At 35.9% G+C, this 25,848-nt stretch overlaps 1 protein-coding gene across 10 annotated transcripts in view; it reads right to left on the bottom strand.

The window, feature by feature from the left end:
• SRPK2 (SRSF protein kinase 2) overlaps positions 1 to 25,848 on the bottom strand; it is a 272,571-nt gene that overhangs the window by 222,918 nt on the left and 23,805 nt on the right. Inside the window, exon 1 of one of the 10 annotated variants that reach the window (XM_051961703.1) lies at positions 15,929 to 16,095. The exons of 4 other annotated variants lie outside the window; for them this stretch is intronic. In XM_051961703.1, coding sequence (XP_051817663.1) covers positions 15,929 to 16,058 — 130 coding nt within the window. In that variant the 5' untranslated portion in view covers positions 16,059 to 16,095. Of the gene's footprint in view, positions 1 to 15,928; positions 16,096 to 25,848 lie in introns of those variants that run through there. 5 more of the 10 variants (XM_051961706.1, XM_051961705.1, XM_051961709.1 and 2 more) reach the window with 5 other exon arrangements.

Raw genomic sequence — 25,848 nt, 5'->3', positions numbered from 1 at the left:
TTTAAGCCTGCCTACACTACTAGTGTTCTGTTGACACTGTAACTAATCTATAGTAATATCTAGTCTAGCAGATAGACTATAGAATATAGGATAGGCAGTTTATTGATTCTTTTAGTTTCAGTTATAATTGCAAGATACTAAAAAATATATATTAGTGTTGGAATCCTTACTAACTGCTAAGTAATTAGAGTTGATCTAATCTTACAAGAAGTTGTTTTGGCCAGAACCTGAAACAAGGTACTAAGTAGAACTAATCAAGACAAGGCTTGTGTTCCCACCTTTACTCAAAGTCCACACCTTAAAGCTCTTTGGGCCAGAGAGCACTATGGGAGAAAACCCATAATCCCATTCTCTCAGAAGGTTCAGAGATAAGGCGAGACAGCCATTCCAGAATACATTTTTTCCTCTTGGCTGGCTGATCGCGCTAGACTCGAGAGAAACGACTCTGCTGCAGAGAACACTTTTGACGGACTTCAGTGGAGCTACGCCAGAAGCCCTCTCTCCGCGGCAAAAGTGTGGCTGGGCTCCCCAGAAGGAGATAAGAGAGATCTTCCATCTCTGTTGGAGGCAGAAGAAGGCAGAGGCAGAGGCTGAAGGCAGAACCTTTGGATTTGGAGACATCCGAAGGGCTCTAAGCCTCTAAACCGGCTGTCCTCTGAGAACAAACTCCAACATTTGAACTCTAACATTTGGCGCCCAAGCGTGGGAACCAAGGACCCTACTTTCACTGAAGAAGTCTCCAGTGACCAGGAACTGAGTGAGTACAACCTTTTTTGGCTGAAATGGGACAGATCCTAGGTAAAGATTCTCCATCCCCCACCCCAACCCCAGACCCACCCAAGAGTGGTGCTATAGAAAGCCTGCTTAAGCTGATAGAAGATCAAGGGCTACTTGTAACTTGGGGACAGACAGCTAGACTTCTGGCTACATTAAAACGCACCTCCCCTTGGTTCTTAGAGGAAAAGCAAATCTCTCTAAAAAACTGGGCATTGGTTGGTCAACAGATGTCTGCATATAACAATGAAAACGGTCCTCGTTCAGTTTCCATTGCAGTGTTCTATTTATACAATACAATACAGATGGCCTTAAAATACCAGGATATCCAAAGGGGGAAGCCTGAGATAAAGGAGGAAGACAAAGAACAGATTAATGGCCATATCCCCACAGGGCAGGGAGACTTAAGTGAGACTCAAGGGTGGGGTGAATCTGAGGCAGCCTCAGCCCCACCTGAAGAGCAGGTAATTGACTTTCCTTCATCAACTCCACCCTCCCGGATGGAGGGAGGAGGGGTAGTGGGGGGGGCAGTGACAGCATCCAGCACCTCCCCCCCGGCATCCAGCACCTCCCCCCCAGCATCCAACTGCTCCTTTGAGTAGATTGCAAAAGGGACTAATTAAGGCCAGAGAAGAAGGGAAAAATGTATCAGAATTTCAACACCACATTTTTCCTGTAATTCAACAGTTTAATTCTTCAGGTCAAGAAAGTAGAAGATACTCACCTTTTGATATAGAAATCCTCAAAGACCTGAAAAAAGCTTGCACTCTTTATGGGGCTACATCAGCTTATGTTAAGATGCTATTGCAAAATTTGTCTTTTGAAATCTTGACCCCTAATGACTGGAAATCGATAGCAAAAATATGCCTAGAACCTGGACAGAACTACTTGTGGCTTTCTGAATATAGTGAGCTCTGTAGGATACAAGCCCAACAAAATATTCAAAGTGGAGTTCATACTGCAATCACCTGTGACCTACTAACAGGTACAGGTCCTTATGCAGATGTCGCAGCACAAATTGGTTATTCTGTAGCAGCATATCAGCAAATTGCTGATAATGCTATCAAAGCATGGGCTTCTCTTCACAATAAAGACGACAAAGGGGGGGCCTTCACAAAAATAACACAAGGGCCAAATGAACCCTTCGCTGACTTTGTGGGACGCTTGCAGACAGCTATCATAAGAACAAATGGAGAAAATGCAATAACAGACATCTTGATAAGGCAACTTGCTAAGGAAAATGCTAATGAGGTTTGCAGAAGAATTATACTAGGACTGCGCAAGGATGCTCCTTTAGAGGAACTCATAAGACGCTGTGCCACAGTGGGCACAGGTGCCTTTTATAGCCAGGCTATGATGCAGACTTCCCAAAATCCAAACATGAGAAGACAGAATCCCTCTTGGCAAGGGACTTCCAGAGAGACTCGTAGATGCTTTCAGTGTGGAAAAGTAGGACATCTGAAAGCTCAATGTTGGTATAGAGATAGAATGGGAAGACAAGGTGGGAGAACAAGACCCCAAACCCCATGTCCAAAATGCAACAGAGGCTTCCATTGGGCCTCAGAATGCAGACAGATTCAGGGAAACGGGATGAGGGGCCCAGCCCCAGGGCCCAAGGCAAAAAACACTTGGGGCATGATGGCAGCCAATGGTGCACCCAGAGAGTGCCTAGAAGTCCAGTACCCAGACATGACCAATCAACCAGAAAGCCATATGATGGGAGAAGGGGATTACACAGTCAACCAGCCAGGAAGCAACCTGATGGCAGAAGGGAATTACAATTGGGGAGAATAGAGCTGTATGCAGCTGGGACAACTGAGATACCCCCTGGAGAGGTGAAATCTGTTCCTCTCCAGCCTATGGATCCCTTACCTCCAGGCACAGTAGGCTTGACCATTTCACCTTCTTGTATGTACAAAACAGTGTCCATCCACACACTGATGTGGGAAACTGGGGAATGTGTAGATAATATCCCAGTCACTAATACAGGTAGTCAATGTGTGACTTATCACCCAGGAGACGTAGTAGCATCAGGGTTACTCATACAGAATCCTAATAAGCAGCCTCGTGATAGTCACCCAGGTTCTGACTCCAGACCACAAAAATCAGAAATATACTGGACAGCAGCAGTAACGGCTGACCGACCTATGCTCACAATCTATATAAATGGCCTACCATTGGAAGGATTGGTAGACACAGGTGCGGATCGTACAGTTATTAGAGGTGCCAGTTGGCCCAGTCACTGGCCAAAGATTAAAGCAGATACCTATATGTCTGGAGTAGGAGGATCAATAGCAGCTGAAGTTAGTGCTGCCCCTATGAGATGGACTTTTGAAGGCAAAACAGGAGTTTTTACTCCTTTTATAGTTGAAAAAATCCCCATCAATCTGTGGGGAAGAGACGTTTTACAACAATTGGGGTTAAAAATGAGTACTTCGGTTTTTTAAGCAGGGCTGCTGTTGAAGGCCTGCCAACACTTTCACCTATTCCTATCCAATGGAAAACTGATACACCAGTGTGGATAGAACAGTGGCCCTTAAGTAGCGATAAAATTCAGGCCTTATTAGATATAGTACAGGAGCAGCTTGAACAAGGGCATTTACAACCTTCTCTAAGTCCTTGGAATTCACCAGTGTTCGTTGTAAAAAAGAAATCAGGAAAATGGAGGATGCTCACTGATTTAAGAAAAGTGAGCGAACAGATGGAAACTATGGGAACTCTTCAGCCTGGACTTCCATCTCCTACTCAGCTTCCTAGAGAATGGCCTCTTTGGGTTATAGACATCAAGGATTGTTTCTATTCCATTCCTCTGGATAAGGAGGATATGAAGAGATTTGCCTTTTCGGTGCCCAGTGTCAATTTAGCTGAGCCTTATAAAAGATATGAATGGACGGTTTTGCCACAGGGTATGAAGAACAGCCCCACTATGTGTCAAATGTATGTTGCTGCTGCTCTTGCTCCAATAAGAAAAGCATTTCCAAAAGTTATGCTATTACATTATATGGATGATATATTGGGTTGTGCACCTGAGGAACAAATTCTAGAAGCATGTCTACAAAAAACCATAGAAACACTAAGATACTACAAACTTCATATCGCTACAGAAAAAATTCAAAAGCATGCTCCTTTTCAATATTTAGGATATGAAATATATCCTAAGGCACTTACACTACAAAAACTGTCTTTAAGAACAGAGAGGTTGAACACCTTAAATGATTTCCAAAAATTAATAGGAGATATCCAATGGATGCGTCCAGTATTAGGTTTAACTACCAATCAATTGCAACCCCTATATGACATTTTAAGGGGAGACACTGCTTTAAATTCACCACGCCGGCTTACAAAAGAAGCTCAAGAGACCTTGAGAGAAGTTGAACTGGCTTTATCCAATGTAGTTGAGAGAGTAACTCAAAAACCCTTGGAAATATCAGTTTTTGCTACAAAAGAAGCACCCACAGCAGTCCTTCATCAAGGAGACAGTGTGATAGAGTGGGTGAACCTCCCAGCACAACCAGAACAAAGCCTTACGCCTTACCCAGTGCTTGTGGCTAGAATTCTATTAAAGGCCATTAAGCGAGCAGTACAATTATCTGGGACAAGACCTGACAAGATATATACCTTCTATACAAATGCACAAATTAATGTATGCTGTGAAACCATCCCAGAGTGGCAGATTTTATTGGCCATGGCTCCAAATTTTGCACATGGATCTCCATTAAAGATAACCAGACTACTGCATAATTGGCAATGGATTTTTGAGGAGAAGGTTTCTAAGGTTCCTCTTGAAGGACCAACCATTTTTACAGACGCAGCCAAACAAAATATTTGTGCTGTATACTCTCATGATCTAACTGTAAAAAGAGTAGTCAGAACTCCTTTTCAGTCCACTCAGCAGAACGAATTATATGCGATCATGCTAGCTCTCACTTATTACCCAGGCGACATAAATATAATATCTGATTCAGCCTATTCAGTAGGTGTGGTACAAAGAATTGCCACAGCCCAAATAAAATTTGCAGCTTCTAATATATATCAGCTCTTTAAGGAACTTCAAGAGCAAGTGAGAAAGCATCCAGGAAAGATTTATATCCTGCATGTCCATTCACATAGTGGACTTCCAGGTCCTATTTTTGATGGAAATTCAAAGGCAGATAGCCTTTTAACTATGTTGGCCAGTACGCCTTTATTTCAGGAGGCCCAGGAATCCCATTCTAAATACCATCAGGCTGCTCGAGCTTTGCGTTTACAGTTTGGGATTACAAAAGAAGAAGCTAGGAGCATAGTGAAAAGCTGTACAGCTTGCCTTCCCTTCCACGCTCCTACACTGCCTCCAGGGAAGAACCCTCGTGGTTTGAGACCCAATGAAATCTGGCAAATGGATGTGACTCATTATAAATCTTTTGGTCGTCTGTCTTTTATCCACGTTGTGGTAGACACCTTTTCAGGATTCACTTTTGCCATACCAGAAGCAAAAGAGACAGCCCGAGTGGTCACTGAATTCCTCATTCAAGCATTCGCAATTATGGGTGTGCCACAAGAAATAAAAACAGATAATGGACCGGCATATACCTCCAAACATTTTGAACACTTTTGTGCACAGTATAAGATTCTACACACTACTGGCATACCCTTCAATCCTCAAGGTCAAGCAATAGTAGAAAGAAGAAACAGAGACATTAAGACACTCCTCCAAAAACAAAAGAAAGGAGGAGCCACGGGTAACCCTAGAGAGCTTCTAAATTTAGTTCTCTATACCATTAATTTTTTAATCTTTGATAAAGATGCACTGGCTCCAGCAGACAGGTTTTATAACCCACCAGAAGAGCAGTGTCCAGTGCGAGCAGCTCCACTATCTTTAGATAATCGCCAGGTGATGTGGAGAGACCCAGAAAGTGGTGAATGGAAGGGACCAGATAGACTAACTGCTTGGGGGAGAGGATTTGCTTGCATCTCTACAGGTGGAGAAGGAATCAGATGGGTGCCTACGAGCCGCATTCGCCTTGTCCATCGCAGAAAGATGGAGCAGACCCTTGAAACAAAGGAGAAGACCCAAGAAATATCGGGTGGTTCTGTTGCTGATTGTGCTCATAAGAATTATTAGATTCCTGGCACATGAACTAATGGACAGTGGAATCCTATTGGACTGTTTCTAGGACTTATGGATATGTGTAAATTTTCAGATTGATTCTTGTTATTTGTTACATTACTACTAGCCTGTGTTATATTGCTATGTGCTCATGTAAATTATGTATAATGCCTCCCATATTGATGGATTTATGTATACCATGTATATCTGTTACAAAGTTCTGGCCCATATTGATGGATTTATGTGTACCCCCTCAGAAACCCCCTATGTTTTAAAACAAAAGAAAGGGGGAGATGTTGGAATCCTTACTAACTGCTAAGTAATTAGAGTTGATCTAATCTTACAAGAAGTTGTTTTGGCCAGAACCTGAAACAAGGTACTAAGTAGAACTAATCAAGACAAGGCTTGTGTTCCCACCTTTACTCAAAGTCCACACCTTAAAGCTCTTTGGGCCAGAGAGCACTATGGGAGAAAACCCATAATCCCATTCTCTCAGAAGGTTCAGAGATAAGGCGAGACAGCCATTCCAGAATACATTTTTTCCTCTTGGCTGGCTGATCGCGCTAGACTCGAGAGAAACGACTCTGCTGCAGAGAACACTTTTGACGGACTTCAGTGGAGCTACGCCAGAAGCCCTCTCTCCGCGGCAAAAGTGTGGCTGGGCTCCCCAGAAGGAGATAAGAGAGATCTTCCATCTCTGTTGGAGGCAGAAGAAGGCAGAGGCAGAGGCTGAAGGCAGAACCTTTGGATTTGGAGACATCCGAAGGGCTCTAAGCCTCTAAACCGGCTGTCCTCTGAGAACAAACTCCAACATTTGAACTCTAACATATTAGGTCTTTTTAAGTTCATTATAACCCTTGTTAAGATTTATTTAGTATAGCAGAGGAAGCACTACAGCTGAGGTTTCCCAACATCCACTCAAACAACTTTAAAATAATGTCTGAACAATTTGGAACTATGCCAAAAGAAAAAAAAAACTGTACATATCTTTTGATTCAGCAGTCTCACTACTGAAGTCTGTATCCCAAAGAGATAATTTAAAAAAAGTTAAGAACTTATATGTGGAAAAATGTTTGTAGCAGCTCTTTTTGCAGTGGCTAGAACTGGAAATTGAGTAGAGTCCATCAGTTGGGAAATGGTTGAATAAGCTATTGTATATAAAGGTAATGTAAAGGTTCTATAAGAAAAGAACTATGGCCAAAAAATAATCATATCCAACAAAACTATCCAAAATATTGAATGGAAAAAAGGACATTCAATGAACTTGCAGATTTTCAGGACTTTCTTTCAACCAAACGGAACTCAATAGAAAATTTAACATATAAGAGCCAGTATATCAAAGATCAATTTCAAGAAATTTAACATGGACAAATTGTTTATTGTTTTTTTTTTAACATGGAAACATATACTATATGTTTAAAATTGACATCAGTAATTAGGTGACTTAAAAGATAAGATTGGGACAGAATTGAGTAGACTCTACAAAAAGCAAAACCACCTACAAAAAGATAAAAATAGTAATTATTTTATAAAAATGAGGTGCAGAGGAAGAACAAACATAGAGGCATTAGAAAGGGGAGGAGAGCTCATAGTTCTCAAAACCTACTCATGTAGGGAATGAGTTAACTAAGCAACACTACATATATAACATTGGTATATATAGCATCCTCCAAAATCTATAAAGAAATAAGCTGGGAGGGAATGGGTGAAAGAGGAAGCAAAGGGTGAGGGAATAAGAAAAGGGAGGGATTATTTAAGTCTGACTTTATTTGTGTGGAGACTTTTTTATAATTTTGCTCATATAATTCCTGACTTTCCTTTGGTAGATAGATTCCCAAATATTTTATGGTATCAACAGTTATTCTGAATGGAATTTCTCTTTGTATCTCTTGCTGTTGGGTTTTGTTGGTGATGTATAAAAATGCTGAGGATTTATGGGGATTTATTTTGTAGCCAGCTACTTTGCTAAAATTATGAATTATTTCCAATAGCTTTTTGGTAGAATCTCTGGGGTTCTCTAGGTATACCATCATATCATCTGCAAAGAGTGATAGTTTGGTTTCCTCATTGCCTACTCTAATTCCTTTAATATCTTTCTCGACTCTTATTGCTGAGGCTAGTGTTTCTAATACGATATTAAATAATAATGGTGATAGTGGGCAACCTTGCTTCACTCCAGATCTTACTAGGAAAGGTTCCAGTTTTTCCCCATTGCATATGATGCTTACTGATGGTTTTAAATATACGCTCCTGACTATTTTAAGGAAAAGTCCATTTATTCCTATGCTCTCAAGTGTTTTTATTAGGAATGGATGTTGGATTTTATCAAATGCTTTTTCTGCATCTATTGAGATGATCATGTGGTTTTTGTTTGTTTGGTTATTGATATAGTCAATTATGCTAATAGTTTTCCTAATATTGAACCAGCCCTGCATTCTTGGAAAAATATTAAGTGCTCTTGGATCGGCCGAGCGAACATAATAAAGATGACAATACTCCCTAAACTAATCTATTTATTTAGTGCTATACCAATCAGACTTCCAAGAAAATATTTTATTGATCTAGAAAAAATAACAACAAAATTCATATGGAACAATAAAAAGTCGAGAATCTCAAGGGAATTAATGATAAAAAAAAATCAAATGAAGGTGGCCTAGCTGTACCGGATCTAAAATTATATTATAAAGCAGCAGTCACCAAAACCATTTGGTATTGGCTAAGAAATAGATTAGTGGATCAGTGGAAAAGGCTAGGCTCACAAGACAGAATAGTCAATTATAGCAATCTAGTGTTTGACAAACCCAAAGCCCCTAACTTCTGGGAAAAGAATTCATTATTTGATAAAAACTGCTGGGATAATTGGAAATTAGTATGGCAGAAATTAGGCATGGACCCACACTTAACACCATATACCAAGATAAGATCAAAATGGGTCTATGACCTAGGCATAAAGATCAAGATTATAAATAAATTAGAGGAACATAGAATAGTTTATCTCTCAGACTTGTGGAGGAGAAAGAAATTTGTGACCAAAGATGAACTAGAGACCATTACTGATCACAAAATAGAAAATTTCGATTACATCAAATTAAAAAGCCTTTGTACAAATAAAACTAATGCAAACAAGATTAGAAGGGAAGCAACAAACTGGGAAAACATTTTCACAGTTAAAGGTTCTGATAAAGGCCTCATTTCCAAAATATATAGAGAACTGACTCAAATTTATAAGAAATCAAAGAAAAGGGAGGGATTCATTGGGGAGTAGGAGAGGGGAGGAGGGGAGAAGTGTTAAATAATAGCAAGGCATGTTAAGGAGCAGAATTAAAGCAGAAGAGTTAACAAGAATAGGAAAAAAAGAGAAAGCAAACAAAGATTCAATTAAGAGAGAAATCAACATTATATGTCAGCCATACTAATGTTGGTTTGGATGCATGTTTGTATGTGGGTGGATGTGTGTGTGTTTGTGTGTGTATGTATCTGAGAAGATATAGATATGTATGTATGTTGCTCTATGTATATGTGTATACAGATGTGTGCTTGTGCGAGAGTATATATGTAAATGTTTGTGTGTATATGGGTGGAGGGTATAGGAGTATGTATATACCACTCCCCATGTATATAACCTATATCTGTGCTTAACTATAGCTTGCTTGGGAGAGGTGGGAGGGATGAAAGGGATAAAAAATAAAAATTTTAAAAGTATGCAGCAGAGAACAAAAAAAATAATCTACAAGGAAGCAAAGAAAAAATGGACATTCATAAATATAATTTCTTCTACTATTATATATCCTTTCTTGAACTGATAATTCATTGTTATATATTTTGAATTCTCCCTGATATTCTGCTGGGCACTTGACAATGTTCTGTTTTGTTTTCCCTTTGTTTTTCTTTTTTCTAATTATTTTTAATAAAATAAATTTTTTAAAAAAGAAATTAGCAGGCTGATTTCAGAAAAACCTAGAACAATCTACATGAACTGATGTAGTGAGCAGAATCAGAACCTTGTACACAGAAACAACAAAATTATGTGATGATCAACTATGATAGATTTGGCCCTTCTCAACAACATGATAACTCAAGTAAATTTCAATAGGCTTCAGAAGTGCCAATCACACCCACAAAGAGAATTATGGAGAATGAATTTGGATAACAGGGTAATATTTTCACCTCTTTATTTTTTTCTTTCTTGTGTGTTTTTTTTTCTTTTGGTCAGATTTTTCTTGCACAATATGACAAATATGGAAATATGTTTTAAAGGATAGCACATATTCAACTGATACAGTCTGATATAAACTGCTGTCTTGGAAAAGGGAAAGGTGAAGGTAAAAGAGGAAAATTTAATAGACGAAGTTTTACAAAAATGAATATTGAAAACTACCTTTACATGTATTTAGAAAAATAAAATAATATTAAGGATTGTCCCCTCCCCCCCCCAAAAAAATGCCTCAAACTGAATTCTAGAGCAGCACAGCCCAACAAAAGGTCAAAGTGAGACATTTTTTCCAGTTCAAGACAACTTAAAAAATTAAAAGAAGAGTTCTGTAATACTGGTGTGGAAAACTGCTCAGAGTTGGGGATTGTCTATACTGCAAGTGGCAACAATACAGGCTATGGGCTTTGAAGGTAGTAGTGACAATATTAATAACAGCTTCTGGAGCTCTCAGCCCAGAGGAGATAAGAGTATTGGACAACTAATCAGAAAAAGATTACAAAGGTCCCTATCCAACACTGGGGAAAGGACAGTATAGTATTTGGCAACCCAAACCTATACCACAGGTTCCAGGGCTAAGAAATGTGCTATTGCTTGCAATCACAAAGCTGGGATCCCAAAGAACAGAACTAGTCATGATAAGGGAGCAGAGTCCTTTTTTGTGTAAAGATTAGAAAACACACAAGGGATCAATACCATCTTAAAAGCATCAAAAAAGTAAAAATCTACAAAACTAGCTCTAATAACATTATAGTACTAAAAAGTCTGGCATTTGAAAATTGTGAAAGATTTGACTACTCTAATTAATACAATGATCCAAGACAATTCCAAAGAACTCATGTTCAAAGAATATTATCTATATCATGTTTAAAGAATACTATCTATATCAGCAGAGAGAAAAATGATGAACTCGAGTTCAAACTGAAGAATAATTTTCTCACTATTTTTTTTTGCTTTTTTGGTAATAAAAATGTTTTGCATGATTTCACATGTATAATTAATATCATTTTGCTTCTCATCTCAGTGGATATGGAAGTGGCTAGAGAAATCTGGAACTAAAATTTTAAGAAAAGAATACTAAAAATAAATAGCAAATTTTTAAAAGAAAATCAAAAAAGAGTGGTTGAGGGAAAATTGGGAAAATTAACAAATTAGTAAAAAAGATAAACACACACACAAAAAAAATAGAGAAATGAATAGAAAATTTGACATTTGATCACAAAACTTGAGAAATATGAAAAGGTACTATGAAAGAGAAATCATAAGGAACTAAATAAGGTTCAACAGTTTACATTCCCCTAATGGAAAATGATACATATAACTTTTAAGGACTTTATCATTATTAAGGCAATTAGAAGGAATCAGCATAGACAGAGAGCATGGTTAACTAGATTGGAATGCTATAAAAAAATTTTAAATAAAAGGGTAAAATAAAAGAATGATGCACAGGGCAAAGGGAAGAGGGAGAGAATGGGGGAAATTTATTTCACATAAAAGAGACTCTCAACTTTTATAATGGAGGGGAAAATGAGGGCAATAGTGATAATGTTTGAATCTCATTCAAATCTGAATCGGTTCAAAGAGAGAAATATAAATACACACACACACACACACACACACACACACACACACACACACACTCAGTTGGGGACAGAAATCTATTTTACCCAACAGGGAAGTAGGAGAGTAAAGGGATAAGAAGGGGAAAAAAAAAAAGGAGGGAGCTGATTAAAAGGAGAGCAAATTAAAGGAAGCAGTGGTCGAAAGCAAAACATACTTTTGAGAACAGAGTAATAAGAAAAAGAGAGAGAATACTAGAAGATAAGAGGATGAAGGAAAATATACAGTTGGTTAACATAACTATGTATGTGAATTGGAAACCTGTATATGTGAATTGGATGTTTATTGGACTCGCCCATAAAACAGAGATTAGCAGAATAAATTAGAAACCAGAATCTAACAATATATTATTTACAAGAAACACAATTGAAACAGAAATGTATACAGAGTTAAAATGAGGGATTGAAACAGAATCTAGTATTCATCAGATAAAGTAAAAAAGAGGAGCTGAAATCATATTCAGACAAAACAAAGCTAATCAGAGAAACTACATCTTTTTAAGAGAAACTACATCTTTTTAAAAGAAAGCATAGACAATGAACCAATTTTAGTACTAAACATATATGCACCAAATTCCTTAAAAGGAAAAATTAAATGAGTTTACAGAAAAAAAACAACAAACTTTCACTAGTGAGGGACTTCAACTTTCCCCTATGAGAACTAGATAAATCTAATCACAGAATAAATAAGAAGTTAAGAAAATGAACAGAATTTGAGGCAAGTTAGATAGAATAAATCTTTAGAGAAAACAGAATAGAAAGGAAATGCTTTTTTTTTTTTTTACCCTTTTACAAAAACTGACCACTTATTAGGGCATAAAAACCTCTCATATAAATGTAGAATAGCAGAAATATCAAATGTCTTTTTTAGATCATGACACAACAAAAATTATAATCCATAAAGCCCTGGAAGCATAGATTAAACACTATTAAAAATAAAATAATCTAATCTTGTAGAATGAGTGGGCCAACGAAGAAATCATGGAAACAATAAATTCATTTAAGAGACTAGTAACAATGAGACAAACATAGCAAAAATTTTAGGATAAAGTCAAAGAAGTATTTAGAAGAAAATTTTATTTCTAAATACTTTTATCAGTGAAAAAGGAAAAGAATACATGATAATGAATTGGGCATGCAACCAAAAAAAAAAAATCTAGGAAAAGAACATTTTTTAAATCCCCAATTAAACACCAAAATAGAAATCCTAAAAATCAAAAAAGAGATCAATAAAGTGAAAGGGGAGAGGGAGAGGGAAAGAGAAAGAAAGGATAAATAAAACTATAAGCTGGTTTTATGGAAAAACCACTGAAATAGATAAATGTATTTTTAAAAAGAAAACCAAATTACTAGTCTCTAAAAAATATTTAAAGAACAATTAATTCCAATACTATAAAAACTATCTGAAAAATAGAAAAAGGAGTACTTCTATGACATAAATATGGAGGGGGTGGGGAGAAGGAGGGAAAAAATTGGAACAAAAGGTTTTGCAATTGTCAATGCTGAAAAATTACCCATGCATATATTTTGTAAATAAAAAGCTATAATAATAAAAAAATAAAATTCTAAATTGCATATACTTTTTTAAAGTGTATAATTTACTTTGGGGAAAAAACTCATCTTCGCTAATAAAATCAGTTTCTCTTTTATTATTGATAGTTTTTTTAAATCAGAGTGAAAAAAAGTCTTCTAACCTCCCCCTCCATCAAATAAACAACTGGTTAATAGACAATTAAATGATTGTTAAGTTTTCTTCTAGTAACAAAACTGATCTAAAAATCAAAATCAGTTCTTAAATGTATTTTATGAATCCCCTAAAAGTGAAATCCACATGAATAGGTTGTGAATAATTATACATCAAGGGTATAGTAAATAAGACTAACATTTCTTTACCTCTTCACATCTTAAAAAGAAAAAAAAAAGGGGGGGGGGGGCTACTATACAGATTTTTCTATTGTCAGGAAAACTTTATAGCAGCTCAAACTACCCCAAAATTAGAAAGGACTGAATGCCTTAGCAGACAGTGAGTAAACTATCAACTAAGTCTTTAAACATTGTCTAACAACTTGAAGCATTCTCTGACTTTGCATTTCCATATCTGAATACTGATTTATAATATTTTTAAAACCATTTTCTTTTAAGTTTAGGTTTTACTATTAACATATTGCCACCTAGTGGCTAAGTTCACATTTAACAAAAAAAATTCTAAAGTTCAACTTTTTTTTAATTAAAAAAAAACATTCTAAACATTACATTTCTGTATATTAATCTTTTCTGTTTCAAATTTCTCTAACCAATAGTGACAAGTTTAGGACTGGAAAAAACTGTAGCTATGTCAATATGTCAGAATTATCTTCAGGGCATCATACTATTATATTAAGACTTTTAGGTTGAATATTTATACTTATGCTTATTAAAAACTTAAAACATTTTATTAACAGAAATATTTTCAACACTAGAACACCTTTTAAATCATTTTCTTTCATTATACATAACCTGAAGACAAATCTATCTACAAAGTGTTAAGAATCCACAAAATACTTTAGGAAACTTCTAGCACTCTAACTCCCTTGCATAAACTGCTCCACTTTTTCTTATGCTCTTCACTTTTCTACACTAAATTGTAGACTTTATTCAGATATTATAATAATACTGTCTTAAATCTGTATATTATTATTCATAGCATACATGCAATAAATATTTGTTAGCTAAATGAAATTTTAATTAATAAATTTAAATTATAGTGAGCAATAAGAAGGAAGACTAAATATTTTTGCTGATTCCTATGACCTCTCAAATTTCTACAAAACAGAAATTACGCAGCAAAGATAAAGCAATTTCATCTATCTAAACCTAGACTATACCTAAAATGTAAAAGAAGGTAAAGGAAAAAAAACCCTATAAACTAATGTTCACTGACTCAAAATCACTCAATACTCATCTCTCACCTCACCTGCTACCTGCAGCAAAGAAGTACTAGCAGATCCAGGGACATGAAAACTAGCTAAAACCAGTTCTAACTATCCAAAAATTACTTGGGGCAGAGATCTAGGCTAATGAACAGTAAGTTAATTATAGTGGAAGGAAGTTGAGACATTCTAAGATGCAGCCTCCAAGAAAACTACCATCAGAGGGAATTAGGAGGTTAAGTAATAAATGAAAATAAGGAGAAAGGGGGAAAAAAAGACTGAAATCACAAAGCTTTTAGAAAAAAATCTCAAAGCTTAAGAACATAAGCAGATAAAACAACAGGAAAAGTATTAAGAAGAGAAGGAAAAATGAAACAACCAAAGGATCCTAGGTATTCCAAAAGAACACAACAGGCAAAAAAAAATCTCAACACCATAATGAAGGAAATAGTAGAAGAGAACTACCCAAAACGTCTGAATATAGAAAATAAAATGATGAATGGAAGAATTCACTGATTGACTTCAGGAAAAAACCACCAGGGTACAAATGTTAAGTTACACCATAGTTAAATTTAACAATTCAATTCAGAAAAAAAAAAAAAAAAGGAGAAAGAACTTCAAATATAAAGAAAAGGAAATTTGAATAATGCAAGACTATTTTGCACCCACTGGAAAATACAGGAGGGAATGGGAAGCGTTTCAAAGCTCAACAGAGTAGAAAGTAGCCCAGTGACCTAAAATTTTCACCCAGTGAAAATTTAAACTTAATCGTACATGAAAAAAGACATTTGTTTAACAATAAAAAAATACAAATATGAATTACTTTTAGAAAGAAAACCAGAACTGAAGAGATTATTTGATTCTCTAACACACCAAATGGGAGAAATAAAGGAGTGAATAAAAAGTTGCCAAGAAAAGTAACAAAGCAATAGTAGAGAAACCCATAAGATAATTCTTTTTAAATATATAAGAAGAGTCAAAGGTGAAGGCAGAAATCTGGTAAAGAGAACAATAAAGAGGAGATAGAAGGTATTATGGACAAAATTTGGCACCATCCTTCTGATAATGAATTGATGGGGGAAGAAAATGATGGGGGAAGATCTTGTCCTGTTTTGTTTGTGGGACTATATTACAACATGAAATTCAGGGTACATGAATGGGAGGGAGGGGAGTAGGGAGACAGAAATATAAAATGTTGCAGGACAAAATCAAAGTCTAGCAATAAGGTGAAGGTGACCTCTGTGGTCCCAACAAAGAGAAAAACATAGAGGAAGTATATGAGGAGGAAGGGAGAAGGATTGAAAGGGGAGGGAAAGGAAGGAGGCCTTACTTTGGTTGTGAAAAGGGATTCCACTGATGAATTCCACTTCTATAGGTGAAGAGAGATGATCTGTGAAGCAATATGGGGACCTTGCACTGGGTGTGGCCCTGAGCATTTGGTGTTTAAAAAATCTACTCATTCTACATCCAGAGGAAGGGAAACGGAACCACTGAGGGCAACTGGTACCTGAAGGAATAGGAGAGCATGGAGCAGGGAAGACAGATTTTGAGGTAAATGGGGAAAGGTTATCAGGAAAGGGTGTACATACATATATATACACATATATACATATACATGTGTATGTGTCTCAGTGGTGAACTGCATAATCAGGACCGTGAAGGGGGGAGGGGCCTACCATGGGGCAGTGTCTTTGCAATAATTGGCATTGTTGTGAGGTACAACAGAAAAGAGGGATCCACAGGGCAAGCTTTATAAGACAGTGGGGATAAATACCACCCTGAAAGGAGATATCCTTAAAATTTTGATTGCAGGAGGCATAGAAAAAAGAAAGATTAGACAATTATAGAGTGACAAATCAAAGAATGAATGTTTAGAGTAGAAAAGAGAGGATAGATAATTAAGAAACAAAGAGAAATCCTTTTAGGAAAGGGGCACAAAACCTAAAAATTAAAAAAAAATTAAAAAAACAACTAATGAACATGACTAGTTGGAGTGAAGAAAAGGAACAATCCATTTGAAGGGACAAAGTGGGAAAAGAATTATATAATAAGGTAAAAGCAGGGGAAAAAAGAATAAGCAAAACTCTAAAGGAAAAGGGATAATAAACAGGAGGGGATTAAGGGTAAAGGAAAAGATAGCTAGTTTTAGGAACAAAGCCACCTTAAAAAAAAAAAAAAAAGATGAAGGTAAAATAACCAAAGGAACATAGTAATGTGCTTACAACATAAGAGGAAGAAGGAGGATCATAACTTGGAAAAAATCAATAGTAGAGACAGATGTTTAAAATACAAGCCTAACTCAAAAATTTAAATGTGAATGGATTAGGCAATTCAATAAAATGAAAAAGAATGAAAAACTGTATAAGAAAATAAAATTCTTGCACATGTTTACTCTATACTGGATTACTTGCTATCTAAGGAAGGAGGGGAGGGAAAAAAATTTGGAACACAAGGTACTGCTATGGTGAATGTTGAAAACTTTCTTTGCATGTATTTTGAAAAATAAAAAAACTATTATAAAAAAGGAAAGAAAATTCTACAATGTTACTTACAAGAAACACATTTAAAAAGCGAAGACATACACAAAATAAAACAGTATGGAAAAAATTTACACTGCATCAAGTAAATCCAAAAAAGGAGTAGCTACAACTATGTTTTCTCTCAAAGCAGTAACAAACATTCCAAATATAAAATGGGATAAACAAGGAAAATATTATACTAAAAGAAAATAAACCAATATCAGTAATAAACTTAAATATTCCAAATGTCTTAGCATGTAAGTTATAAGGAAATGATATCTGAACTTCAACAAAACATAAACAGTAACACAATAATGACAAGAAACTTTAAAATCCTTCTCAGTTTTAGATAAGTTTAACAAACAAAAGGGAAAATGTGAACTTTACAAATTACTGGAGAAACTAAAATTTAAAAATATGGCATCTTGTAAATGGGACAACAAAAGAATATATTTCTCTACATGATGTGGAACTTTCACAAAAATTTACCATGTACTAGCATGCAGAGATATTCTAAAAATGTAAGCAGAAACTGTTAATACAACCATAAAAGACCATATAGTAATAAAATATAGATCATGCCAATACAATAAAGTGATACTACTACCAATATTAATGTACATTACTAATTCTGTGTCAAAGAAATTACTAAAGGGATACTTAATAGAATTTGATAAAATAAGAACAAAATCCATCTGGCAAAACAAAAGATCCAGAATGTCAAAAGAAATGATGGGAAAAAAAGAAGAAATGAAAGAACTGCTATAGTACTTTCAAGATGTCAAACTGTATTATAATGCAATAGTCCTCAAAACCACCTGGTATTGATTTAAAAAAAGAGACAAATGTAAGATACTAGACACGGGAAATTCAGAAACAAGAAAACTCAATAATTGTGTTTGATAAAATAGAAAACATAAATTACCTAGGGAAAAAACTCCTTATGTGATAAAAACTGCTGGTAAAAATTGGAAAGTAGTCTGACAGAAATTAGATTTAGAAAAATGTATTCTAAATAAGTTCTAAGACTAAGAGCCATTCCCCAGCAGATAAACTGAAAAAAGATAAAAAGTTATCAAAAGAAGTACTGCAGAGTTTTCAAAACCTTATGAAAAAATTCTCCAAATTATTAAGAGAAATGCAAATCAAAACAAATATGAAGTATTTTCCTGCAAAATGAAAAGAAAAAAAATACAAAAAATGGCAACAATGTTGGAGGGATTGTAGAAAAACATGTCCACTAAAACACTAATAATGGAATTGTGAAAGTGGAACAACCATTTTGGAAAACAATTTTGAATTACACAAATGAAGTGACTAAGATGGCCATATCTTTTAAAGCTAAAACTCCATTACGGGGCTCATACCTCAAGGAAGATACTGATAAGAAGAAAATCCTCATATAGGCCAAAATATTTATAGTAGTACATTGTGTGGTAGCAAAAAAAAAAAAAAAGACATTGCCTCTCAATTAGGGAATGGCTAAATAAATCATGGTACGTGAAAGTAATAGAATGTTAAGTCAAGGCATCAGAGTAAAAGGTTACAACTGCCAAACTTCCCCCAAAATTGCCCCTACAAAATAACCACAGAAAAAAAGATTTTGGAGTAGAAAAGTCACCAAAAAGTCAGTAGTCATTATTCTAACCAAAAATTCTTAGAGAAGTTTAAGAACAGAGAATGAGGACTGGCTAGGAGACAGCTCAAGAATGGCAGCAAAAGCTGTGACTGTCTATCTTAAGAGACAAAAATTACAGCACAGCAGAAGAATCGGGCATGCCCAACATAAAGCAACACCAAAGTGCATGAATATCTGAATAGAAAGAGATTACAGAGAAAGACTATGCTGGTGCTAGGCACAGAATCTGGCAGGTAAAATTTGGCAGCTCCGTAGTCTTTTCACCAGTTTTAGAAAACAGAATACAGATCTGCAACTGGGATGGAGAAGGTCTGGCCATGAGACATATAAAGCCCAAGAAATCATTTGCTAAAGAAACCACAGAACATCATGAGCTGAAAGCTAGATACAACTTCCCACTGCTTGAGTTCTATAAATTGATAATTTTGTATGGCCCTCAAATGATGTTATAAGTATCAAAATGGCCCTTGGCAGGAAAAAAGCTCCCACTCCTGATTTATAACCATCATGATTATCTAGAATGCTGGGCCAAATGTAATAAATTGAAACATCATTCATTTGTTCAGAAGTTACTAATAATCTTCAGTTGCCAAATCTAAAGGCTTTTTGTCAATCCTCATCTTTCTTGACTCCTCTGTAAGCCTTGGACACTAGCAATCACCCTCTCCTTCATACTTTCCTTTCTCTAATTCTCATGACTCTACTCTTCTGATTCTTGTCCCACCTAACAGTTCCTCCTCATTCTCTTTCTAATCTTCATTCAAGTCAGGCCTGGCACTGTGACTAGCTTCCTTGTCACAAGTAACTTTCTACTCCAGTCTACTCTCTATTCACCTCTGATTTTCCTAAATGACAGGACCCATCATGCCACTACTCTACTCAGTAAACTGCAGTGGCTATCACTGTAATGCTGGAGAAACTGAGGCAAGATAGAAATTAGAGTTTTAATATTTTATTTGGATTTCTGAGAGGGAGAGATTTTCTGGAACCAAAAAATCAATTTTGGTTCCAGGGTTGATGTCTTAAAGCATTCAGCATCAAATGTGAGGTTCCAATGAAATATTTATGGCTCTGAGCAAACAGGGTGGACAAAGGCAAGGAGGTGAAGTCTGAGCAATGGTAAATGGCAGGAATTTCCAAGAGACCACCAATCCAGTTCTGACAGAGTGGGAGGTGAGGACCATAAATTCTTACAAATTGGAAGTAAAAGAGATAGTCAAACTAAAGCCAGGAAGTCTGTAGAGGAAGAGGGTGCTAATTAAGTATCTGAGATAGGGCATCTGGTGTCTTATCTTTTGGAATTCCAGATCTCTACAGCCCCAATTATCTCAGTTCTAATGGTCAGGAATGGGGGGAGGGGGGCGTGTTTGCAACCAGGGAAATTGAGGCAGAACAATTTAAGGAACTGAGCAGAACAATTCAGGGAAACTGAGGCAGGACAATTTAGGGAAACTGAGGCAGGCCAATAAAAGGGAACTGTGGCACAACATCACTTCCAGGATCATACAGAAAATGCCATAGCATTCAAAGCTCTTCATAACCTGCTTCTCTCTACCTTTCCAGTCTTCTTATACTTTACAATCTTCCTTATTCTAACATCTGAGAGAAAGGACCATCTTTTGCTTGTCTTTGTGGCCTTAGCAATTACCACAGCACCTGATATATATAAGGCATGTAAGTGTTTCTTGACCAATTATCCAGCTCTCCGATCTCACATTGCCAGCTGCCTTTCAGACATTTCAAAGATATTTTCAAAGATATCTCAAATTCAATATGTTCAAAGTAAGATTCTCTTTCCTTCTAAAATTCCTCCTCTTCCTAATTTCTATTTCATTATCAAAACTACTACACCCTCTCAGTCACTGGGTTTGCAACCTAGAGGCATCCTCAATTTCCATTCTCTCTCATATCCTATCTGTTACCAAACCCCGTCATTTCTACTCTTCCTATATATCCTTCTATAATCTGGTACTAAAACTTCCCAATTTCACCTTTGTACTATGGCAGCATAGTCTTCTAATTGGTTTCCCTGCCTTGAATCTATTCTTATTCCAATTCATTCTCCCTTCAGCTGCCAAATTGCTCTTTCTAAAACTTAAATCTAAAACTAAATCTAACTATTCAATCAATTTCAATGGCTTCCTATTTTCTCCAGGATAAAATATAAAATCCACTAAGTTTTTTAAATTCTTCATAACTTGGGCTTTTTCTTCATTTCCAGTCTTCTTATCCCTTTCACTCCCCATGTATTCTGTGGGCTAGAACATGGACCTCCCCACTCATTCTTAACTTCAGGTATTTTTCATTATCTGTCCCTGAGGCCTGGAACTCTCTGTAGACCTCCTTATCTCATCCTCCTAGCTTTTCTAGTTTCCTTGAACTGAAATCCTATGTTCTACAAGAAGTTTTTCTCCATCTCCCTAATTCTAGTAGTGCCTTCCCTCTGTGGATTATCTCTAATATATCCTGTCCAGCTTGTATGTTCATAATTCTTTGTAAGTTGTCTTGCCCATTAAACTGTGAGCTCCTTAATAACAAAGATTGTTTTTTGGCTTTGTCTGTATCCCCAGTATTTATCAGTGTCTGGAACACGGTAGGAGCTTTCTGACCTGATGACATGGTTTAAAAAAAAAATCAGCAAAATAAGTTTGAGGTGGATAAAGAGATGATTAGAAAATAATTTATACGAAAAAGAAATGGGACACTTTTACTGGACTAATGCTTTATGTGAATCAATAGTGCAACATATTAGCCAAAATACTAATGCAACCTTAGATTTCATTAAAAGAGGCGCAGTATCCAGAACTATTAAAGTATTCCTGTACTCTACTCCAGTTATACAACTTCTAGAGCAAGGGTTCTAAACCAGGGGTTCATGAATTTATTTTTTAAAAATATTTTCATGACTACATTTCAATGTAATTTATGTCCTCTATAATCCTAAATATTTTATTATTTTATGCACTTAAAATTATTATTCTGAGAAGGGATTCATAGGCTTTATCAGCCTGCCAAAGAAATTACAAAACAAAGGTTAAGCTCTCCAATTCTAGTATTATATTCAGTTCTAGATAGTGCATTTTAGAAGAAAACTAACAAACATAAGTATCCCTCCAAAAACTTGCAGGACAGTGAGGGGACTGTACACAAAGACACATGATGATGGATTGAAGAATCTTGAGATATTTAGCTTAAAGAGAAGATTTACAGAAAAACATGATATTCACTGTCAATGATCTGATAAGTAGTAATGCACTGGCCTTGTATAGCTTTATTTCACAGAGGACAAAATTAAGAACAACCAGTTTATAGATATAGAAGGGTACATTTCAACAAAGAGGAAAGAAAAACTTCCCGGGAAAACTGGGATACTGACACACATTACTAGTGGAGTTGTGAACTGAATCAACCATTCTGGAGAAAAATTTGGAATTACTCCCAAAGGGCTATAAAACTGTGCATACTCTTTGATCTAGCAGTGCCACTATTGGATCTATATCCCAAAGAGATTATAAAAGAGGGAAAAGAACCCGCATGTACAAAAAATATTTGTAACAGCTCATTTTGTGGCAACAAGGAATTGAAAATTGAATGGATTCTCATCAATTGGGGAATGGCGAAATTAAGTTATGGTATGTAAATGGAATGGAATGGAACAGAACAATAATATTCTAAAAGAAATGGTAGGGGAGGATTCTGAGAAGATGGCAGAATAGGCTGAAAAACTTCAAGCTCTCCTGATTTCCCCCACAAATATAACAAATTTGCACCGCGGGATGAACTAGGACTGTCGGAGAATCAAGAAGACTTGGGGCAAGAGTCCTCCAGGGACAATCAGGGAAGATTATAAGAAAGAGTGGCAACTAGGTAGCTCTGTGGATAGAGCACCAGCCCTGAAGTCAGGACCTAAGTTCAAATCTGGCCTCATTCACTTAATACTTCCTAGCTGTGTGACCCTGGACAAGTCACTTAACTCCAATAGCCTTAGCCAAAAAAAAAAAAAAGCTCAGAATAAAGAGCCAGGGTGGGAGTAAAGTGCAAACACTTCCAGGCTAGCTCCAAAGAAACACCAAGTGGGGAGCCCTGGAAGTTGAGTGTGGTGGGAGCCTCAGCAGGAGACACAGAAATTTTCACCTCTTGGACTGTTTGTGGCTGAGTCTGAGGAGTGGGGAAGGGGAAGAGATTGAGGGAATCTTAGCTGACTGGGAATGCCAGGCCCAACTGTGCTGCCAAAGTGCAGTCCTGGAACCACCACAACCTGTGAATGCAAAGGTGGATGCTACTAGCTGTAGGCACTTGCTGGAGAGTGGTGCTTTAGGGTTCAAGCTCCTGGTCAAATTAAAGAACTCAAGTGAAGTTAGAGATACTATCCCCTCACCTCATGATTAGAAGTGTTTGCAATAATACCTCTTAATTTTAAAAAATGAACCAGCAAAGAAGAGCCCCACCATAGAAACTTACTATGGAGACAGGGAAAACCGGGGTTCATCTTCAGAAGAAGTGACTTCTGAAGATAAAAAAAAAAAAAAAAAACCTTTTACCCCAAAGAGTAATGTGAAATGGCTTTCTGCCCGGAGAGAATTTATAGAACTCAAAAAAGAATTTAAAAATAAAATGAGAGCCATTGAAGAAAAACTTAAAACAAATAAAAAACCATCCAAAAAAAACAAGATTATTTTTTTTAAGTTAATCAACAAGAAAAAGAGATACAGAATCTCAAAGATGAAAATAACTCTTTGAAAATTATTGGCAAGGGGAAGCCAGTGAAGTTATGGGAGATCAAAAAATAACAAAATAGATGTAAAGAATGAGAAAATAGAACAGAATGTAAAACATCTTATAAAAAAAACAATAGATCTGCAGAACAGATCAAAAAGAGAAATTATAAGAATAATCATAGACTGCCTTAAAGTTGTGATCAAAAAAAGGACCTTGATACAATAATGCCAAGAAATAATTCAAGAAAACTGTCCTGGAGTAATAGAAAATGAAAGGAAAACAGAAATAGAAAAAAATCACCAATCACCCCCTCTACAAGCTCCTTTGTGGAAAACATATAGAAACATTATTACCAAATTTGGAAACCCCCAGATCAAAGAGAACATTTTGCCAAAAACAAGAAAAAAAAAACAATTCAAATATGCTGGAGCTACAATTAGAATTGTATAAGATTTATCAGAAACCAAATAAAAGACAATATCTTTTGATAGATCATATCTACCGATAATCAAAAGAACTAGGCTTGCAGCCAAAAATATCATATCCAGCAAAACTACCTATAATTTTGAATGAGAAAAAATAGACATTCAATGAACTTGAAGATTTTCAGGATTTCCTATCAACCAAACCCAAACTTAATAGAAAATTTAATATATAACAATTGTTATTTTTTTTACATGCAAAATGTATAATATATCTTTATCTTTAGATCGACATCAACAATAGGGCAGCTCAAAAGAAAGAGTGGGGCAGAGTCAAGGTAAAAATAGTAATTATGTCATACAAATGAGATGCAGAAGAAAAATAGACACAGAAGGGGAGGGTAGGAGGGCTTGTAGTACTGAAAACTACTCACATCAGGAATGGGTTAAATAGGCATATTTACATATAATACATATAATATACCATAAAGGATATTAACATCCTCCAAAATCTACAAGAAGGGATGGGTGGACGGGGAAGCAAAGGGTATAGGAAGAAAACAAGAGAGGGAACCATATGTGGGGGGAGGTTAAGTAATAACAAGGCAAGTTAGGAGCAGAATTAAGGCAAAGGATCTGCAGGGATGGGAAAGGGGTGTGTGTGTGTGTGTGTGTGTGTGTGTGTGTGTGTGTGTGTGTACATATATTTACATATGTATATGTAACTATATCCTTTCTTAATTATAGCCTACTTGGGGGTGGAGTGGAGTAGGGGAAAGTAAAAAAGGTACACAGCAGAGAACAAAACCACAATTTACAAGGAAGTAAAGAGAAGATGGACATTCATGAACATAATTTTATATATATATATATATATATATATATATATATATGCACTTTCTTGAACTGGTATTTGTTATTGTATATTTTGAATCCTCCCTAATGTTCTGCTACGCACAAGACAATGTTCTGTTTTGTTTCATTTTGTATTCCTTTTGTTTTTCTTTTTCTTTATTCTATTTCCTTAAATAAAATAAATTTTTAAAAAATTAAAAAGAAAAGAAAAACAATGAAGAGGATGATTTCAGAAAAGCCTGGAAAGACTTACATGAACTGAGGTTGAATGAAGTGAGTAGAACCAGGAAAACACAATACACGTAATAGCAAAATAGTGTGATGATCAATTATGACAGACTCCAGTAATACAGTGATCAAACACAATTCCAAAAGACACTGGATGGAAAATGCCATCCACATCCACGGAAAGAACTGTGAAGCCTGAATTGAATACAGCTCGAAGCACACTATTTTCACTTGTTTTGCTTTGTTTTTTTCTTTGCAATGGTTTTTACTTCTGTTCTGATTTTTCTTTACCAACATGACTCATATGGAAATGTTTTTAAAAATGATTGTATATCAGATTACTTGTTGTCTTTGGGAAGAGGAAGGTGATGAAGAAAAAAGTATGGAATTCAAAATCTTACAAAAATGGTTATGTCCAGTTACACATAACTGGAAAAATAATAAACTATTAAAAAAATTTTCAAAAAGCAAGCAAACTTGGAGGAAAAGAGAAAAGAAAAGAAAAAGAAAAAATTCTCAAGAATTAAGCAATGGCTACATGACAGAATCTTATAGATAATATTCCTAGACAAGTGAAAAATGTATTTGATAAACTCTGCAGTTTCTTCCAACTCTCAAAATCTATGACTTTATGATATACTGTGTTAGAATCCTTACAAGCTGTTAAGTCATTAGAATTGACAGAGACAATAATTATCTAATTTAGCATGATTCAGTATGATTGATCTGATCTTACAAGGAGCTGTTATGGGCCAGAACTTGAAACAAGGTACTAAGTGAAATTGAGAGAAACAATGCTTCATACCTTTAGAGAGCTCATATAAGCAAGAAGCTCTTAGGGCCAAGAAGCACTCTGGGAGACTGAGAG

The sequence above is a fragment of the Antechinus flavipes genome, chromosome 5, assembly GCF_016432865.1.
Source record: "Antechinus flavipes isolate AdamAnt ecotype Samford, QLD, Australia chromosome 5, AdamAnt_v2, whole genome shotgun sequence".
Lineage (NCBI taxonomy): Eukaryota > Metazoa > Chordata > Mammalia > Dasyuromorphia > Dasyuridae > Antechinus > Antechinus flavipes.
The sequence above is the reverse complement of the archived record's forward strand: the minus strand, read 5'-3'. Positions and strand labels throughout refer to the sequence as shown.